The sequence below is a fragment of the Corvus moneduloides genome, chromosome Z (assembly GCF_009650955.1).
Source record: "Corvus moneduloides isolate bCorMon1 chromosome Z, bCorMon1.pri, whole genome shotgun sequence".
In the NCBI taxonomy this organism is placed as follows: Eukaryota; Metazoa; Chordata; class Aves; order Passeriformes; family Corvidae; genus Corvus; species Corvus moneduloides.
This window is the reverse complement of record NC_045511.1, coordinates 73,907,988-73,921,154: the sequence shown is the minus strand read 5'-3', so window position 1 is coordinate 73,921,154 and position 13,167 is coordinate 73,907,988. Positions and strand designations below refer to the sequence as shown.

Genomic DNA, 13,167 nt, shown 5'->3' with positions numbered 1-13,167 from the left:
GCTTTCCTCGTTCCTTCTGCTTCAGTTTGAGAAATACACTTGCGCAGGAAAAGCTTTGCACAGATGTTGGGGAGGTCATGGGGTCATGGAGGAGAAGGCACAGTTCAGGCTAAAGTGGAATGGTCTTCTAGAGGACCGCTGTTAACCATGAACTGAAGGGTTTTTCTGCACAGATGTCTCGTCCACTTGGTAGGAATTAATGATGTCAACAGGAATTGACCTTGCAGTTCTGCAGAACTGGACATCAAGTATAACGTCAGGTCTGAAGTCTGGTCTGTGCTCCTAAGAACGATGTGACAAAACCTGCTTCATTGATTTATGCTTGTGTGCTCAAACAGGCTTTTGGACACTTGGAAGACGTTTCAAAACTCAAGGAGAGGAAGGTGGTTGGCTACAAATGCAAATTTTGCGTGGAAGTCCATCCAACACTTCGAGCCATCTGTAATCACCTCCGCAAGCATGTCCAATACGGGAATGTCTCTTCTGTGTCAGCCACAGTAAAGGTAAGACTTCCTTAAAGGTGACTGAAAGTGACTGAAACTACTCGCATTGTGTAAAATAAAGGCCTTGTTGATAACCTGTGGAGGGCTCTTGTGAAGTTGAATGGGTTTTGAACTGGACATTCCGGTTCAGCATGATGTTTTAATCTAACATTAAGTTTCTGAAGTGTGTTTGGTTCATTTCAAGATGTTTTAACTTTTTTTCACTCTTGATCCAGGGGCACGAAGACTCTTTAAATTCTCATTTCTTCTCAGCCACAAAGGAGTTGATGTCGTTGATGACCGAAAGACTTGGTTTATGAGCGGGGAACTTTCTCTCAGCTACTTTCTGGGCTACGTTTCTGCTTAGTTAAGCTCAAAAAGAGCTGTTAATTTTCCTTTTATATATATATTTTTTTTTAATTTTTTTTTTTAAGAAGAGGAAGTGTGCACCTTTCCACGTTGGAACTTGCACGCTGGCTCCAAACAAAACAGTCAGTGGCCAGCTGAGCCAGCGATCCCCTTCAGGTGATGAGGTGCAAACGTGTTGTTCCTTTCTCCCTGTGGAAAGAGGTGCCTCCTATGACATCTCCAAGGACAGGCGATGTCCCAAAGTCTGATTTCCAGGATATTTATTGGCAGGGGAAGTGAAAGTGCACCAAGGCTATGGGAACTAGCTCTTGTCAGAGACTCCTGCTGCCTGACTGACAGGGCTTTTTTGGTGACATAATCTGCTTTTTATGGGGAAGCCGTGTCCTCCACAGCCTAACTCGCACCACCTGAGAGAGCTTTCATTGCCCTACCACTGACCTTTCTTTACCTTCTTATCTGGTACTCCTGACAGATTCAGATGCTTCCCTCTTAAGAGTCCTTTCCCTCTTCTCCTCGCTTCTCAAGTCATGCTTATGTAGGGTCAGTGCTTTCTTTTGGGTAAATAGAAATCTTGCATCAGGGAACAAAAGCTGAGAGCCACGGTCTAAAGAATGTGCTCTTACAGGGTATTTAAGTAGCTGCACAAATGCATGTTCTGGTTAGAAAAGAGAAAGGAAAGTTATGAAAGAGAGTTGAAAATAAAAAAGACTTTTTCTGTTTGCTCTATATTTTTGAAGAGGTTTCTAGGGGCTTAGTGTACCGGCTTCTTTCTTTAGAGTTCGACACTGATGGACAAAACCTACTGTGGAGTAGACAACTATATTAGTTGCAGGGTAGCTACAGTCAGCCAGAGCAAAATAAACTGTCATTTATCTTGATCAAGGAGTGAGATTTTTTTTTTTGACATATGCATGCATGTATATAATAGATATAATTATGTTTTTCCCTCCCAAGAATAGATAATTTTTTTATATTTTTTATTTCAGAAAGCCATTGATGTGGAGTTTGTGTAGGGATATATTTAGAGAAATAATGCAGTGGGAAACCTGGACATTCTGATGAACACAGGGGAAAGACCGAGGGGCAGAAGGGAGAGAGAATTGATGGCTCTGGGGGGGTATGTGTTTTTTAGCAGGAAGCTGAAGATCCTTCAAACACAACTTTGATGGAGGGTTTTGAGGGAGCCAAAGACCCTGGCATTGTGGAATTTACAGAAGCTGAATATGGAGCATCCCTGGAAGATGAAGCCAGGCCTGGGGGCTACCACTGCAGCCAGTGTGACCGGGTTTTGATGTCTATGCAGGGTCTGCGATCCCACGAGAGGAGTCACTTGGCTCTGGCCATGTTTACCCGGGAAGACAAGTACAGCTGCCAGTATTGCTCCTTTGTCTCTGCTTTCAGGCACAAGTAAGTTGTGGCTTTTACTTTTGTTTCCTAAAAATCACCTGCTAGCAGTGCTGTTTTGTGGGCTGACACTGAAGAAGGGCTCGCTCGACTTGATGTTGAGCCACACTTTTCTTGTGGTATTTACATAGTTCCCACCTACAATATCCTTGGCCATTATGGTTGGCTGTTCATAAGATTTCACCTTTGTATTTTCTTGAATTCATGTCAGCCCTCTTTTTGCACGTAGGGGAGAGGCATGCAGGCCAAAGAATAAGAATTATTTCAGTAGGCAAACAGTGCAGCCCACTACTTTAGGCACCCTTGTCAAATGCATGAGGCTTAACAAACCAAGAAGTATTTTCCTAGTTAATCTTTCATATTTAAGAAACTTCTGCTGCATGTAACTTACCTTGTTTGTAATTACTACAGCTCTTTGTGGGTTGAGTTTTCATTTCTCTTGTTAAAACAGTGCCATAAATTTATCTTAGATCAGATTTTTTTTTCTTAATTATGGCATGCAGTTTCAGTCTACAAATATTTCAAATTCATACCAGTGTGGTATAGGAATGACTCCTTCACCCTGCTTCCTTGTCTGATACATGTTGATCATTAATAGTCACATTTCTTATAATTTGTTTCCCTGAGCTTTGACTTAGTTTTAAGTTTGTTAGTTTTAGAAATTATTTTAATTGTAAAAATGTGTGTCCCCCTCCCCCAAAATGGGGTTTGTGATATATTTTATATTTTGGCATCCTGCACCTGATTCACAGGTCTGTGTTTTCTCTTAATGTCTGGGGAGAGAGCTGCTTATTCACTCTTTTAACAAAAGAAGACAGATCCAGGTACTCATTTGATGTAGGCATTCACAGCACTCTCTCTTAAATTTGGTGATGACGTCACCACTTTGCAATCAAATGCATGTGGAAGAGAAGGCATTTTTTTAGTTCCTTGTGTTAAAAAGGAAGGTTTCTGGTGGTGTCACAGCACTGCAAATTGATGCCACAGTTTGGTCTGCCTTGTTGGGAAGGTCCACGGGCTTGAGCAGCCCAGAGTAGGAAAGGGATTTAGGGGAAGGATGTGTACTGCTTTGGGAAGGCTGACAGTGAGGAGAGCCCCTGCCGGACTTGCTGTTTGCCCAGTAAACTTGCTTCAACAATCAGACTTTTGTTGGGTTTGGTGCCTAGTTACTCTGTTTCCTGCAGAGGATAAGTCATGTCCCAGAAGTTGCAGGATGGGTAAATCAAAAAGTGGTGGATGGCAGGGAAGAGCTCATCACCTAACTTGATAATAGGTGTGGTTTCTGTTGTTGAAGTTGTTTGCTTCTTCTTTTATTTTTGTTTCTGATGTAATTATTCTCCTGGGAGATTAAGTCTGTGAAAGAAACCAAACCAAATGTTTAAACAGCCTGAATCTGAACGAAACTTTAAAACCTCCTTTTGGAAGAGTGCAGCTGGCAAAGTATGTGGTTGTGAATATAGTTTTAATTATTGCCATGTAGAGTACCTTAAGGTATATATTTATAATAGCTTAATACGTATTACATACCTTTTTGGCAGCCTGCTTTAATTGTTAAGTAATCTCATTCCCTGGAGGCTATTTAAAACAAGTTTTGTTCTGTGAAGTACTCACTGCAGGCATTCAAAGCCTTACTCATTTAGGAGAATTTTTCCCCCATTTCTCTAGGAAACCTGTGCATTTTGTCTTGCCAGAATCCCCATCCTGGATTTCTGCTAAAGTTATATTGTATGAAGTGACCCTGAGAGGAGATAAAGTTCGTTTTCTATTTTTTTTTTTTTTTTTGCTGTTATCAGATGTTTGAATACACAGGCTTCAGTGTTAGCTCTCGTAAACAGGGATTTTCTGGCTCAGGCTCTTGTCAGTGTGGGACTAAAGATCACGTGAAATCTTGTGTAGCGTGACAGGGCTGGAGCAACTGCTACTTGAGCTACATGTTGATATTCCATAAAAGAGCAGGACAATTTGGGACAAATAAAAAGAACTATGCCCGAAATACATCCAGAACTAAGTGGGGGATGGAGGGCAGTTTTGGCAAGTTGCAACTCCTGCAGGGTCTCTGCCCTGTTGTTGTTCCATCACCGTGTGTGTGTGAGATGACTCAAGCTAAGACGAGATCACAAAGCAGAAATGTGTCCAAAGTAGAGGCTGCACTGGAAATGTTTACAGCTTGGGCTCAGACTACTTGCCTGCCGCCCAGAGACAGTGAATTCATGCCTGTCAGCCACAGTGTAGGAACTGCAGAGCTCTGCAGGATTCACTCAGTTAGAATGAATTTGATCTTATGTTAGAAAATGTGGGAAACATCCTTTTTTCGTCCTCCAAACTTTACTGAGCTGCTACAGCAAATTGCGGAGAGAGCAGTGTTTGATCACTTCGCTGTATTCAGGCTGTTGGTACTTCCATTTTCCCTGAAGAAAGTAGAGGCTGGTCTTTGCCACCCCTTCTCCTCCTGCTGAGCTTCATGTAGAATCTCCTACACTGCTGCTTCTGAAACTCTGCTGCCTTTTAATCCTGGAACTCATCAACTGTACCCTGCTGGCACCCTCCCCAGAGCAGGATCTCTAATCTGCTTTTGCTGCAGTAACCAAAAGAAGGCTTCCTCAGTAAAGCTGGTCAACAAAAAAAATATATATTTTTTTTAATTTTTTTTTAATCCTTGATCAACAGGACAAGAGGGGACATATTTTCACAAAAACGTTTGGCAGGGGAAAAACTGTATAATGATCATTTCACAAGAAAATAATTTCTTGCCTGTTTCATATTTCTTCTTTCTGGGTCATGCATAACTTAGTTTATACTAATCTTGCCCTGTAAGTTTATTTAGGTGGCTTGCTCTCTGTATGAACAGAACTGGTGTCAGCTCTGCTCCTTTCCATCACACTAGGTTTGACTTTGTTGTTTAAGCAGATGTGTTGAGTTTGTTGAAGAGAGAGTATGAGAAAGAATCCTTACTTGTTCTGTTGTTGCTATAAAGTGCTTTGGTTTGCCTCTGAAGGGACGGCTGAAATGGTTGACTCTTTTCTTGTCTCCCTTTCTGTCTCTTTTCAAGCCTGGACCGCCACATGCAGACCCACCATGGACACCACAAGCCGTTCCGCTGCAAACTGTGCCCCTTCAAGTCCTCCTACAACAGCCGCCTGAAAACCCATATCCTCAAGGCTCACGCTGGTAAGTTTTTCCTCTCTGAGTCTTGCAGCCTGGCAGCTGAAATGGCCCGTGTTGTTCTTGTGGCTGATCACAGATGCTGGGTTGAACCACGTGTTTTGTCACCAGAACTGGGTAAGATTTTTTTCCAAAGGCCACAGTCGTGGCTTGCCAGCCAGTGAAACCTGTTGGGATAAGTGGGTGTTTGGGTAATGGGAAGGGCAGGGATTTAAAATGATGGGTACTTCAAGAACTTCTTTCTTCTCTTTTCTTTTATATTAGTGGTATTTTTTTTTCCTTATTTCTGCTTTTCTCCAAGTGGATTTCATCACTTAGACGCCATAACAAAATTGGCAGTGAACTTTGCTCTGCTCTTTGTATTTATGTTTGTGCTTTAGGTGACTCTGGGAAAAAGACTGTGAACTGCACCTTGGTTTTGGTAGAGTCTTATGCTGGTTTTCATGTTATAACCAAACACTGCAAACTTTGGGAGTCAGGTCTGTGTGCAACAGACTGAGAATGTCAGAATTGCATTACCAAACATGGAAATCTGCAAATCTCTGTATTTCAGTATGGAATCCATGCAAGCAAGCAAGCAGACATGCTTCTGAGGAACTGGAACTGGGAAGGTGATGTGTCACACAGAGTAGGTCACCTGAGATTGTTGCACCGTTGATCATTAAAAAATGAGACTCAGGATTTCCTCATCTTTATTCCTCGGCTGTAGACTCTTGGCACCGTCATGCATCCTGAATTGAAAGGTTATCCTTTGGTTTGCAATCCAAACATGCACTCTGATGCAAATAATAGAATAGTGACCAGTCTGAGAACCTGAAAACCAGCCCAGTTGTTAAAAACTTTTGACTAGGAACTCCTTGAACAGGAGTTTCTGACAAAAAGGACTACAAGAATGTTCCTTTTTCTATTTTTTGCTTGCTTAAAGTCATATACTCTGGCTGTGGTGGAGGAGGAAGGTGGAAAAATGGGGGGAAAAGGCATAAGAAATTTCTAGCTGTCTGCTGATTAAAAAAAAAAAACAAACTAAAAATTAACTGTTGCCATTGATCCAAAGGCATTTGTCATCTACAGAAGTATAGGAGGGATTGATGGTCTTGTGTACTTTGTTTCCTGTATTTTTTTTGGATTTCACAGAGCTTGTGCCAGTTTCTGTACTTGGATGGATAAAACAGATTAGCTCAACTTTTGCCACCTTCCCATTCTATGGGACCATGGCATTCTGTCCCTTCTAGGAAATCCAACTGTATACAGCAGTTCCAGGTCACAGAATCCCACATCCTGTACGGAGGAGCCATGGTTCTTTATTTTCACCAACCACAAAGTAATGTTTTCTTTATGCTATTACACAGCTGGGCTTCCTGCTTGAACCTGCCAGATTTTTAGACCCAAAGTTGCCGTGCAGCTAATATTTACTTCACACTTCTCTTCATGTAGTTCATTGATTTATTTATTAGGAATTCATGCTTCTGAACTTGGTTTAGTGGATGGACACCCCTTGAAGGGCCGTGTTTTGCATTGTACAAGAACACAATTTCATGGTTGCCTAGATAGTGCTCGCACAATGACTTGGGTAATAGGGTTTCCAAAGGCTTACAGATGTGTTTCTGCCTCAGTCCCATATCTACCAAATGAATGGTCACGTCACAGAAAAGTTGCTTGTATGTTTTTCAGTCAGACCTTTGCTTTAGTATGTTTTGAGTCAGTCATTCAGAAGTATGTATTACTGAACAAATGTCTGACTTCCTCAGACTCCCCAGTTTTTCAGTAACATGGTGGTTCTCTGAAACTCTCTCATGTTGCCATTTTTTTGTCAATTGTCAATCATCTCATTATCCGTTTATTTAGAATTTAAAACTTCAGTCCTCCCGAATTTTTCCTGAAGTCTCCTGGAGGTCTTATAAAAGTCTGTAAAATCCTGAATCCTGAAGTGTTTTACTCAGTCTGCCTCTCTCCCTCATTTTCTGGGCATGGATCAAAATTCAGTGAACTACAAAATCTGTTCTTGTGTGACAGCTGGTACCAGTGTTTCTGGCATTTGTTTTTCATCCAGTTGTGCCATCTCCTTTGGCGTGGAGCAGAACAGTTTACAGTTTCTCTAAACGGGCTCTTTGTTGTTTGCATTTGAACTTTTTCACCTGTTGTTTTCTTTTTTGTTTTTTTGGGGTTTTTTTTTGGGGTTGTTTTTTTTTTGCTTGTGTTTTTGAGGGATCCTTGTTACCAATTTCTTAATTAGTAATTACTCTGGAAATGCAGAAATGGGTGACTGCAGGAGAAGAGCATTGGGCCTGTTCAGTTTCTGCGTAATCTGGAACATAATGCTTTGAGTACATATCAAGTGTTGAGACCCACTACATAAATCCTTGCATTTATTTATTTATTTGTATGTGTATTAATGTGATTACTTTGTCAGATGCAAAACTAGCAGTCAAAAAAAGTGCAGAAGACTTCTGTTGAGCCAAACTGTTGCTTTTCCTCTGCAATCAGGCACATCCTTTCATGATTTGATGTCCATTTGAAATGAATAGTGAGCATATTTATTAGTGTGTCTAGGCTGCTTGGTATGTAATCATCCTTTATTTGCTTTAATGTCTTGTGGTGTTTTTAAGTTAATGGTTGGTTGGTGCATGTTGTCATCCAGGAATCTCTTACACTGACAAAGCCATGAAGGTCTCTATCTGTATCCCACTGGTATCTCGTAACCTTGGAATATCTTTTGTCCACAAATTTTTATGTTCCATTGAACAACTCGTTGTGCGTGCTACTCAAGAAATGTTCTACTTCTGTTTGTAAAAAGGAAATATGTGGCTCACACAATGCACAGGTGAGGAATGTCACTTGAAAAAAACACGCAGGACAGTTTTTTGTTTCACCACTTCAGACTCTGAGTGATCTGTTCTTTTTCAGGTGCACCAAAAAAGGGCGTTCTAAGAGCTTGTATTTTGTCCTGACAATTAGTGTGGTTTTTCTGGAAGACAGGGGTGGGAGTTTTGTGGAGGATGGTTGCTAATCCTTTCAGGTGTGCTTACTCTGATTGGCTGCAACACGTGTGTTTTCATATTCTCTTTTGGTTCACTTATTTCTGGTGTGGGAAACCATGCTGCTTGAGAACCTTCTTTGCTGGATTTGTTGAGAGGTGGAAAACATTTTCTGCTTCGTTCATTACCAGAACTCTCGTTCTTCTGTTCCTGTTCATGAATATTTCACTCCTATATTAGTTTTGGCACTTTATGTATGACTCATATGTGGCCAGTGTTACTCTTGTACATGGAAGTGGCACTTCCAAAACAATAACTTGGCACCTGTATATAATATCACATTGTTTGTGTTGGGACAGTTTCACTTTGTGTTCCAATTGCCTCCATGCCTCCATGCAAAACAAATCTTGTATCAAGATTTGTTTCCCTTTGTTTGCTGTCTCTATGGCTTGGAATGTGTTCAGAATTAAATCCACTACTGTGCATTACTTCTGTTCTTTCACTCCTTTTAGTGCTTTTTCATAACACACTTCCACACAGCCTCGTAGGTACACCCTTTGTACTTGGCCTTGCTGTGTTCACAACCTTGACTTGGTTGCCACTTTTGTGAAGATTACTGCTGCCTAATGGCAGGTTTTTCACAAGGAAAACTGTGACCTTTCCCAAATGTAATTACACCACACTGGCGGGGGTTTTTTTAAATTTTTTTTTTCTTTCTTATTTTTCTGTGGAGGGCCCTTTGTTAAAAGTTTTGTAGTGTCCTTCTTGCTTCATTAATAATGACGCTGGATGTGCTGCATGCAGAAACAAGTGACTTCACCATCTCTAGTTGCTGTGCTCCCAAAGAAATTTGGAAGTGCCGTGGTTAAGTGACTCCATTTTCATCCCAGAGTCTGTTTTCTTCCCATACCATGCAACACAGGCATGCTAAGAGTCTGGTCTCTGTTTTTTTGACTTCAGCTGCTGTGCAAGGATCTGCAGTTGTCAGAAAGTGATGCTTTGGTCCAAAGCAGGTGTCTACACCCACAGGCTCCAGACTGCTCCAGCAAGGAGACATGCATAGCTTGTTTTCTTTGGGATCATTCTTTCGCTGAAGAGTCCATGGGAATTTTACTGCCAAGTTCAGTAAGAGAAGTGTGAGGGCCCCATTTTGTTTCTTTTGTGAGCTGATGACTTGCCTGTATTTCGCTCACCCAGGTGAACATGCCTACAAATGTTCCTCCTGCTCATTTTCCACCATGACAATCAGCCAGCTGAAAGAGCACTCCTTGAAAGTGCATGGGAAAGCACTGACACTACCAAGACCCCGCATTGTCAACCTTGCAGCCTCACACGCCCACCACACCTCCAAGAACCACACTCCTGCTGAAGAAGTGGAGGACTCTAATGGTAAGAGGTGCCTCAGAGCAAGAATTTAATTGTCTAAGGTGCCGCTTAATATTTTTATTGCAAACAAAATTGCAGCAGGCAGCTTTGCACCTAAAGCATCTTCATTTGACCATTAAGAGGAAACCCAGAAGTTGCATCAAAACCAAGAGTAAACGTGGTGTTGTAGGAAGTGATCTGCTTGAGGGCCTCACTGGTTCATTCCACATTAATTTGTTCCTTCACTGCACCAGGTGACTTTGGAATATGTCACTGCTGGCTTTGTTAGCAGATATTTACATTGTAGAAGATTTTCATAGTTTCTGTTGATAGCCGGTGGGGAAGGGATCTTCAAATTCCATCCGTGCTGCTGATTTTCCGTTGCATTCGTAGAATCATAGAGTGGTTTGGGTTGGAAGGGGAATGTGAAGATCATCTTGTTTCACCCCTCTCCCACAGGCAGGGACACCTTCCACTATCCCAGGTGTTGCTCCAAGCCCCAATGTCCAGCCTGGCTTTGGACACTTCCAGGGATCCAGGGGCAGCCACAGCTTCTCTGGGCACCCTGTGCCAGGGCCTCCCCACCCTCACAGGGAACAATTTTTTTCCTAATACCTAATCTTGTTAGTAGGGCACTTCAGTTAAACTACATGATTAAGCTTAAAATGTGAACCTGTAATAGTAGTAAGGGTAGTTATTGTTGTTGTCCTGGCTACAGAGGGCACCAAAAGTACCTTCAGATATTCAGCTGCAGGAAGGAGAACCTGAGCACTGTTTTCATTTCAGTGCTTCCTTTGAAAGCTGTTAATCCCCTTGTGCTGGAGGGCTGGGGAAGAAGACTCTTGGACAGCAGCAGAGGGAGGGGACACTGTTTAAACAGAGAAATAGAAGAGGTGTTGTGTGGTATCACAGCAAGCTTTAAGGCTTTTTAAGCAGTAGCTTATGAGGCATCTTTGGGTGTCACTTCCTACCAGTTAAGAAAAGAGCTCTTCCGTGGAAAAAAGCCAAAACAAAACAGCTTTAATTCCTGGATGAGTTTCATTGACATGGAAGGAGAATGTTTGCAGATGTTCAGAGAACTGGAATGTATGGAAGGAGTGTTAGAAGAGGGGAAAATACTTCTTTTTCCAAAAGCTTGAGTGGTTCTAGCTGCTAAACAGCAAGAATTTTGTTATTTGTTGTTTTGCTTGGAATACTGGTGAACTAAGGATGGGAGGTAATCACTATCAGTAATCATTTTGTAGCATTTTTGGTGTCCTAGCTTCCTTTTCTTTCTCACCAGAAAGAAAAAAAAAACCACCAAAAAACCAACAACAAAAAAACCCAGAAGTGAAATGAGAAAGAGTGCAAGAAAAAGAAGCTCAGAAAATGGCTGAAAGGAATTGAAAGAAATAAGTAATTAGCATAGAAATACTTTATTGAAGAAAAAAAAAAGACATGCAAAATATTTTTGTGATTTAGCAAGTCACTTTTTGGGTCAGAATCAGAATCTTAACAAAAGATTTTGACCAGCTGCTCCCAGACAACTTTTTGTCAGTGGGTTGTCTGGAAGAGTGAAATTACTGAGTTTTTTTGCTAATGCTTGCTTAAACTAATCCAACAAGCTGAGTACATCTTGAGGTGTGTTCCACTGTTTTTTTTTTTTTACTGCCTTTTAAATAAAATGTTCTGTTACTGACTTAAGAAGTGCAGAATAATTTTCAGTGGCTGTCCTAGCCTTTCCTGTGTGTTAGCAGTCTTTTGCTAGCAGTGGTGTGTGGAGAGATACAGAAGGACAAAACTCAGTTTTGAGAAGGATGGTTCAGTTACTTTTTTTTTATTATTATTTTGCTTATTCTGGGACCTCAAACTCATGATTAGTGGAGTTAAAATTCAACTGCAGATCCTGTAGAGGATAATTTTTCAGCCTTTAAGAACTCCTCTTAAAAATAGATAAAATGATGACTCTATTAACAAAAGCATTTCATTGGGTTGACTTCTGTTACCTAGGTTTGCACTGCGCACTACAGCCTGAGACCAAGGCCAAATTTGTCCCAATTAGCTAGATCATCTTTAAATGGGGTTAATGGTTAAGTCACTTTGACAAGAATAGAAGCCACCCACTGGGGAGCTGGTCAGACAAGTACAGGTGTTATAATAATCATGTTAGCATTTTCAGCATTGCTTGAGGAAGGAATAACCTGCTTTAAGTAATTTTTTGACATTATACTGTTGGCTGCAGATCAGGTTAATGGTGGCCGCTCTCACACCATTTAATGGTTTTTTTTTTGTTTTAGAAGGCCGTAAACCATTGCCTCTGGCCCAGGCTTGTGAGTTGCAGGTGATAGATAAAATAGGTGCAAGGCTAGATAAAATACTGGTCCCAATAATAAGAAATTATTGTGCAGGCACTATTATGTCCAGCTGGAGTATTAGGAAGGGCTCACATGGTGTGGTGTAGCTGGATTTTGTCTGTGGGTGTGTATAAAGTAACCTGCAGTGTGAACCGTGAATCGAGTCATTTCACCTGGGATGCAGCACTGAACAAGGGCTGAGGTGAGAGACAGACAAAAGGTTGTATCCTGTTGTTAGGGAACTTGTTTTGTGAGTTGATAGGTGTGCAGCAGGCTTGTGTGATTGAAATGGTTGCAGAGAGGAGCTGTTCCTGTCTGTGAATGAGTATTGTGGTTGGAATAGGAAATATGGCAGGGTGGCTTGCGGGTATTTGGGGAGCTAGCAGAACTCATCTTGTCAATTGTGGAGCTCTGTAAAAATGTAGAAGAGGGAGAAAGAAGGGTACTGAGCTGTAATAGCAGAGTGCATGTCTGAATAGAACTGCTCTGGGACAGCAGCCCAGTGGAATTTCTGTGATGCTTCTTTTCCCGGAAAAAATTGTTCCCTGACGGGCCTTTCTTAGAACATTCCTTTTGTTCTTTTAGATTGATCCATTCATTAAAAGAAGTGAATGTATTTAGATTTCTGTGGCTTGTCTCTTTCAGTTCTGTGTTGGTAGCAGCAGACTTACCTGAAGCACTCAGCTGTACATCCCAGAGGTGTTTTGGGGTGCTTGATAGACTTTTTTCATGGAACTGAAGCTAAAATGGAGTAGGTGCTGAACGTTTTGGGTAGACCTATCCTTGCCAACTGTAGTGACAATTCTGGTAGTGACAGTTGTCATTAGAAAGCATAAAAACCTCTTCAGTCCAGTTAATAACAGTGATTCAGAGGCGTGTGTGCTTCTCTCAGGGCAGTAGTGTAAGAAGGTGATTGTGTCACTCTCAGTGAGTCAGCAGAGAAGGCTTTTTTTAAAGATACATCATTCAAAGATCCTGCCTTTTGTATCGTACCCCTCTTTGCCTGCTGGGCAATATTTTGGTATATAAAGAACCTGTTTTCACTGAATGCTATTCTAACCAGAGGCAAAGCACTCA

General features: G+C 41.4%; 1 protein-coding gene across 6 annotated transcripts in view; it reads left to right on the top strand.

The window, feature by feature from the left end:
• Positions 1-13,167, top strand: part of ZNF462 (zinc finger protein 462) — a 90,063-nt gene that overhangs the window by 45,538 nt on the left and 31,358 nt on the right. For 3 of the 6 annotated variants that reach the window (XM_032095116.1, XM_032095115.1, XM_032095121.1), the window contains exons 4-7: positions 339-503; positions 1,984-2,258; positions 5,305-5,423; positions 9,590-9,781. In XM_032095116.1, the coding sequence (XP_031951007.1) occupies positions 339-503; positions 1,984-2,258; positions 5,305-5,423; positions 9,590-9,781 (751 nt within the window). The remainder of the gene's footprint in view (positions 1-338; positions 504-1,983; positions 2,259-5,304; positions 5,424-9,589; positions 9,782-13,167) is intronic. The other 3 variants (XM_032095117.1, XM_032095118.1, XM_032095120.1) reach the window with 3 other exon arrangements.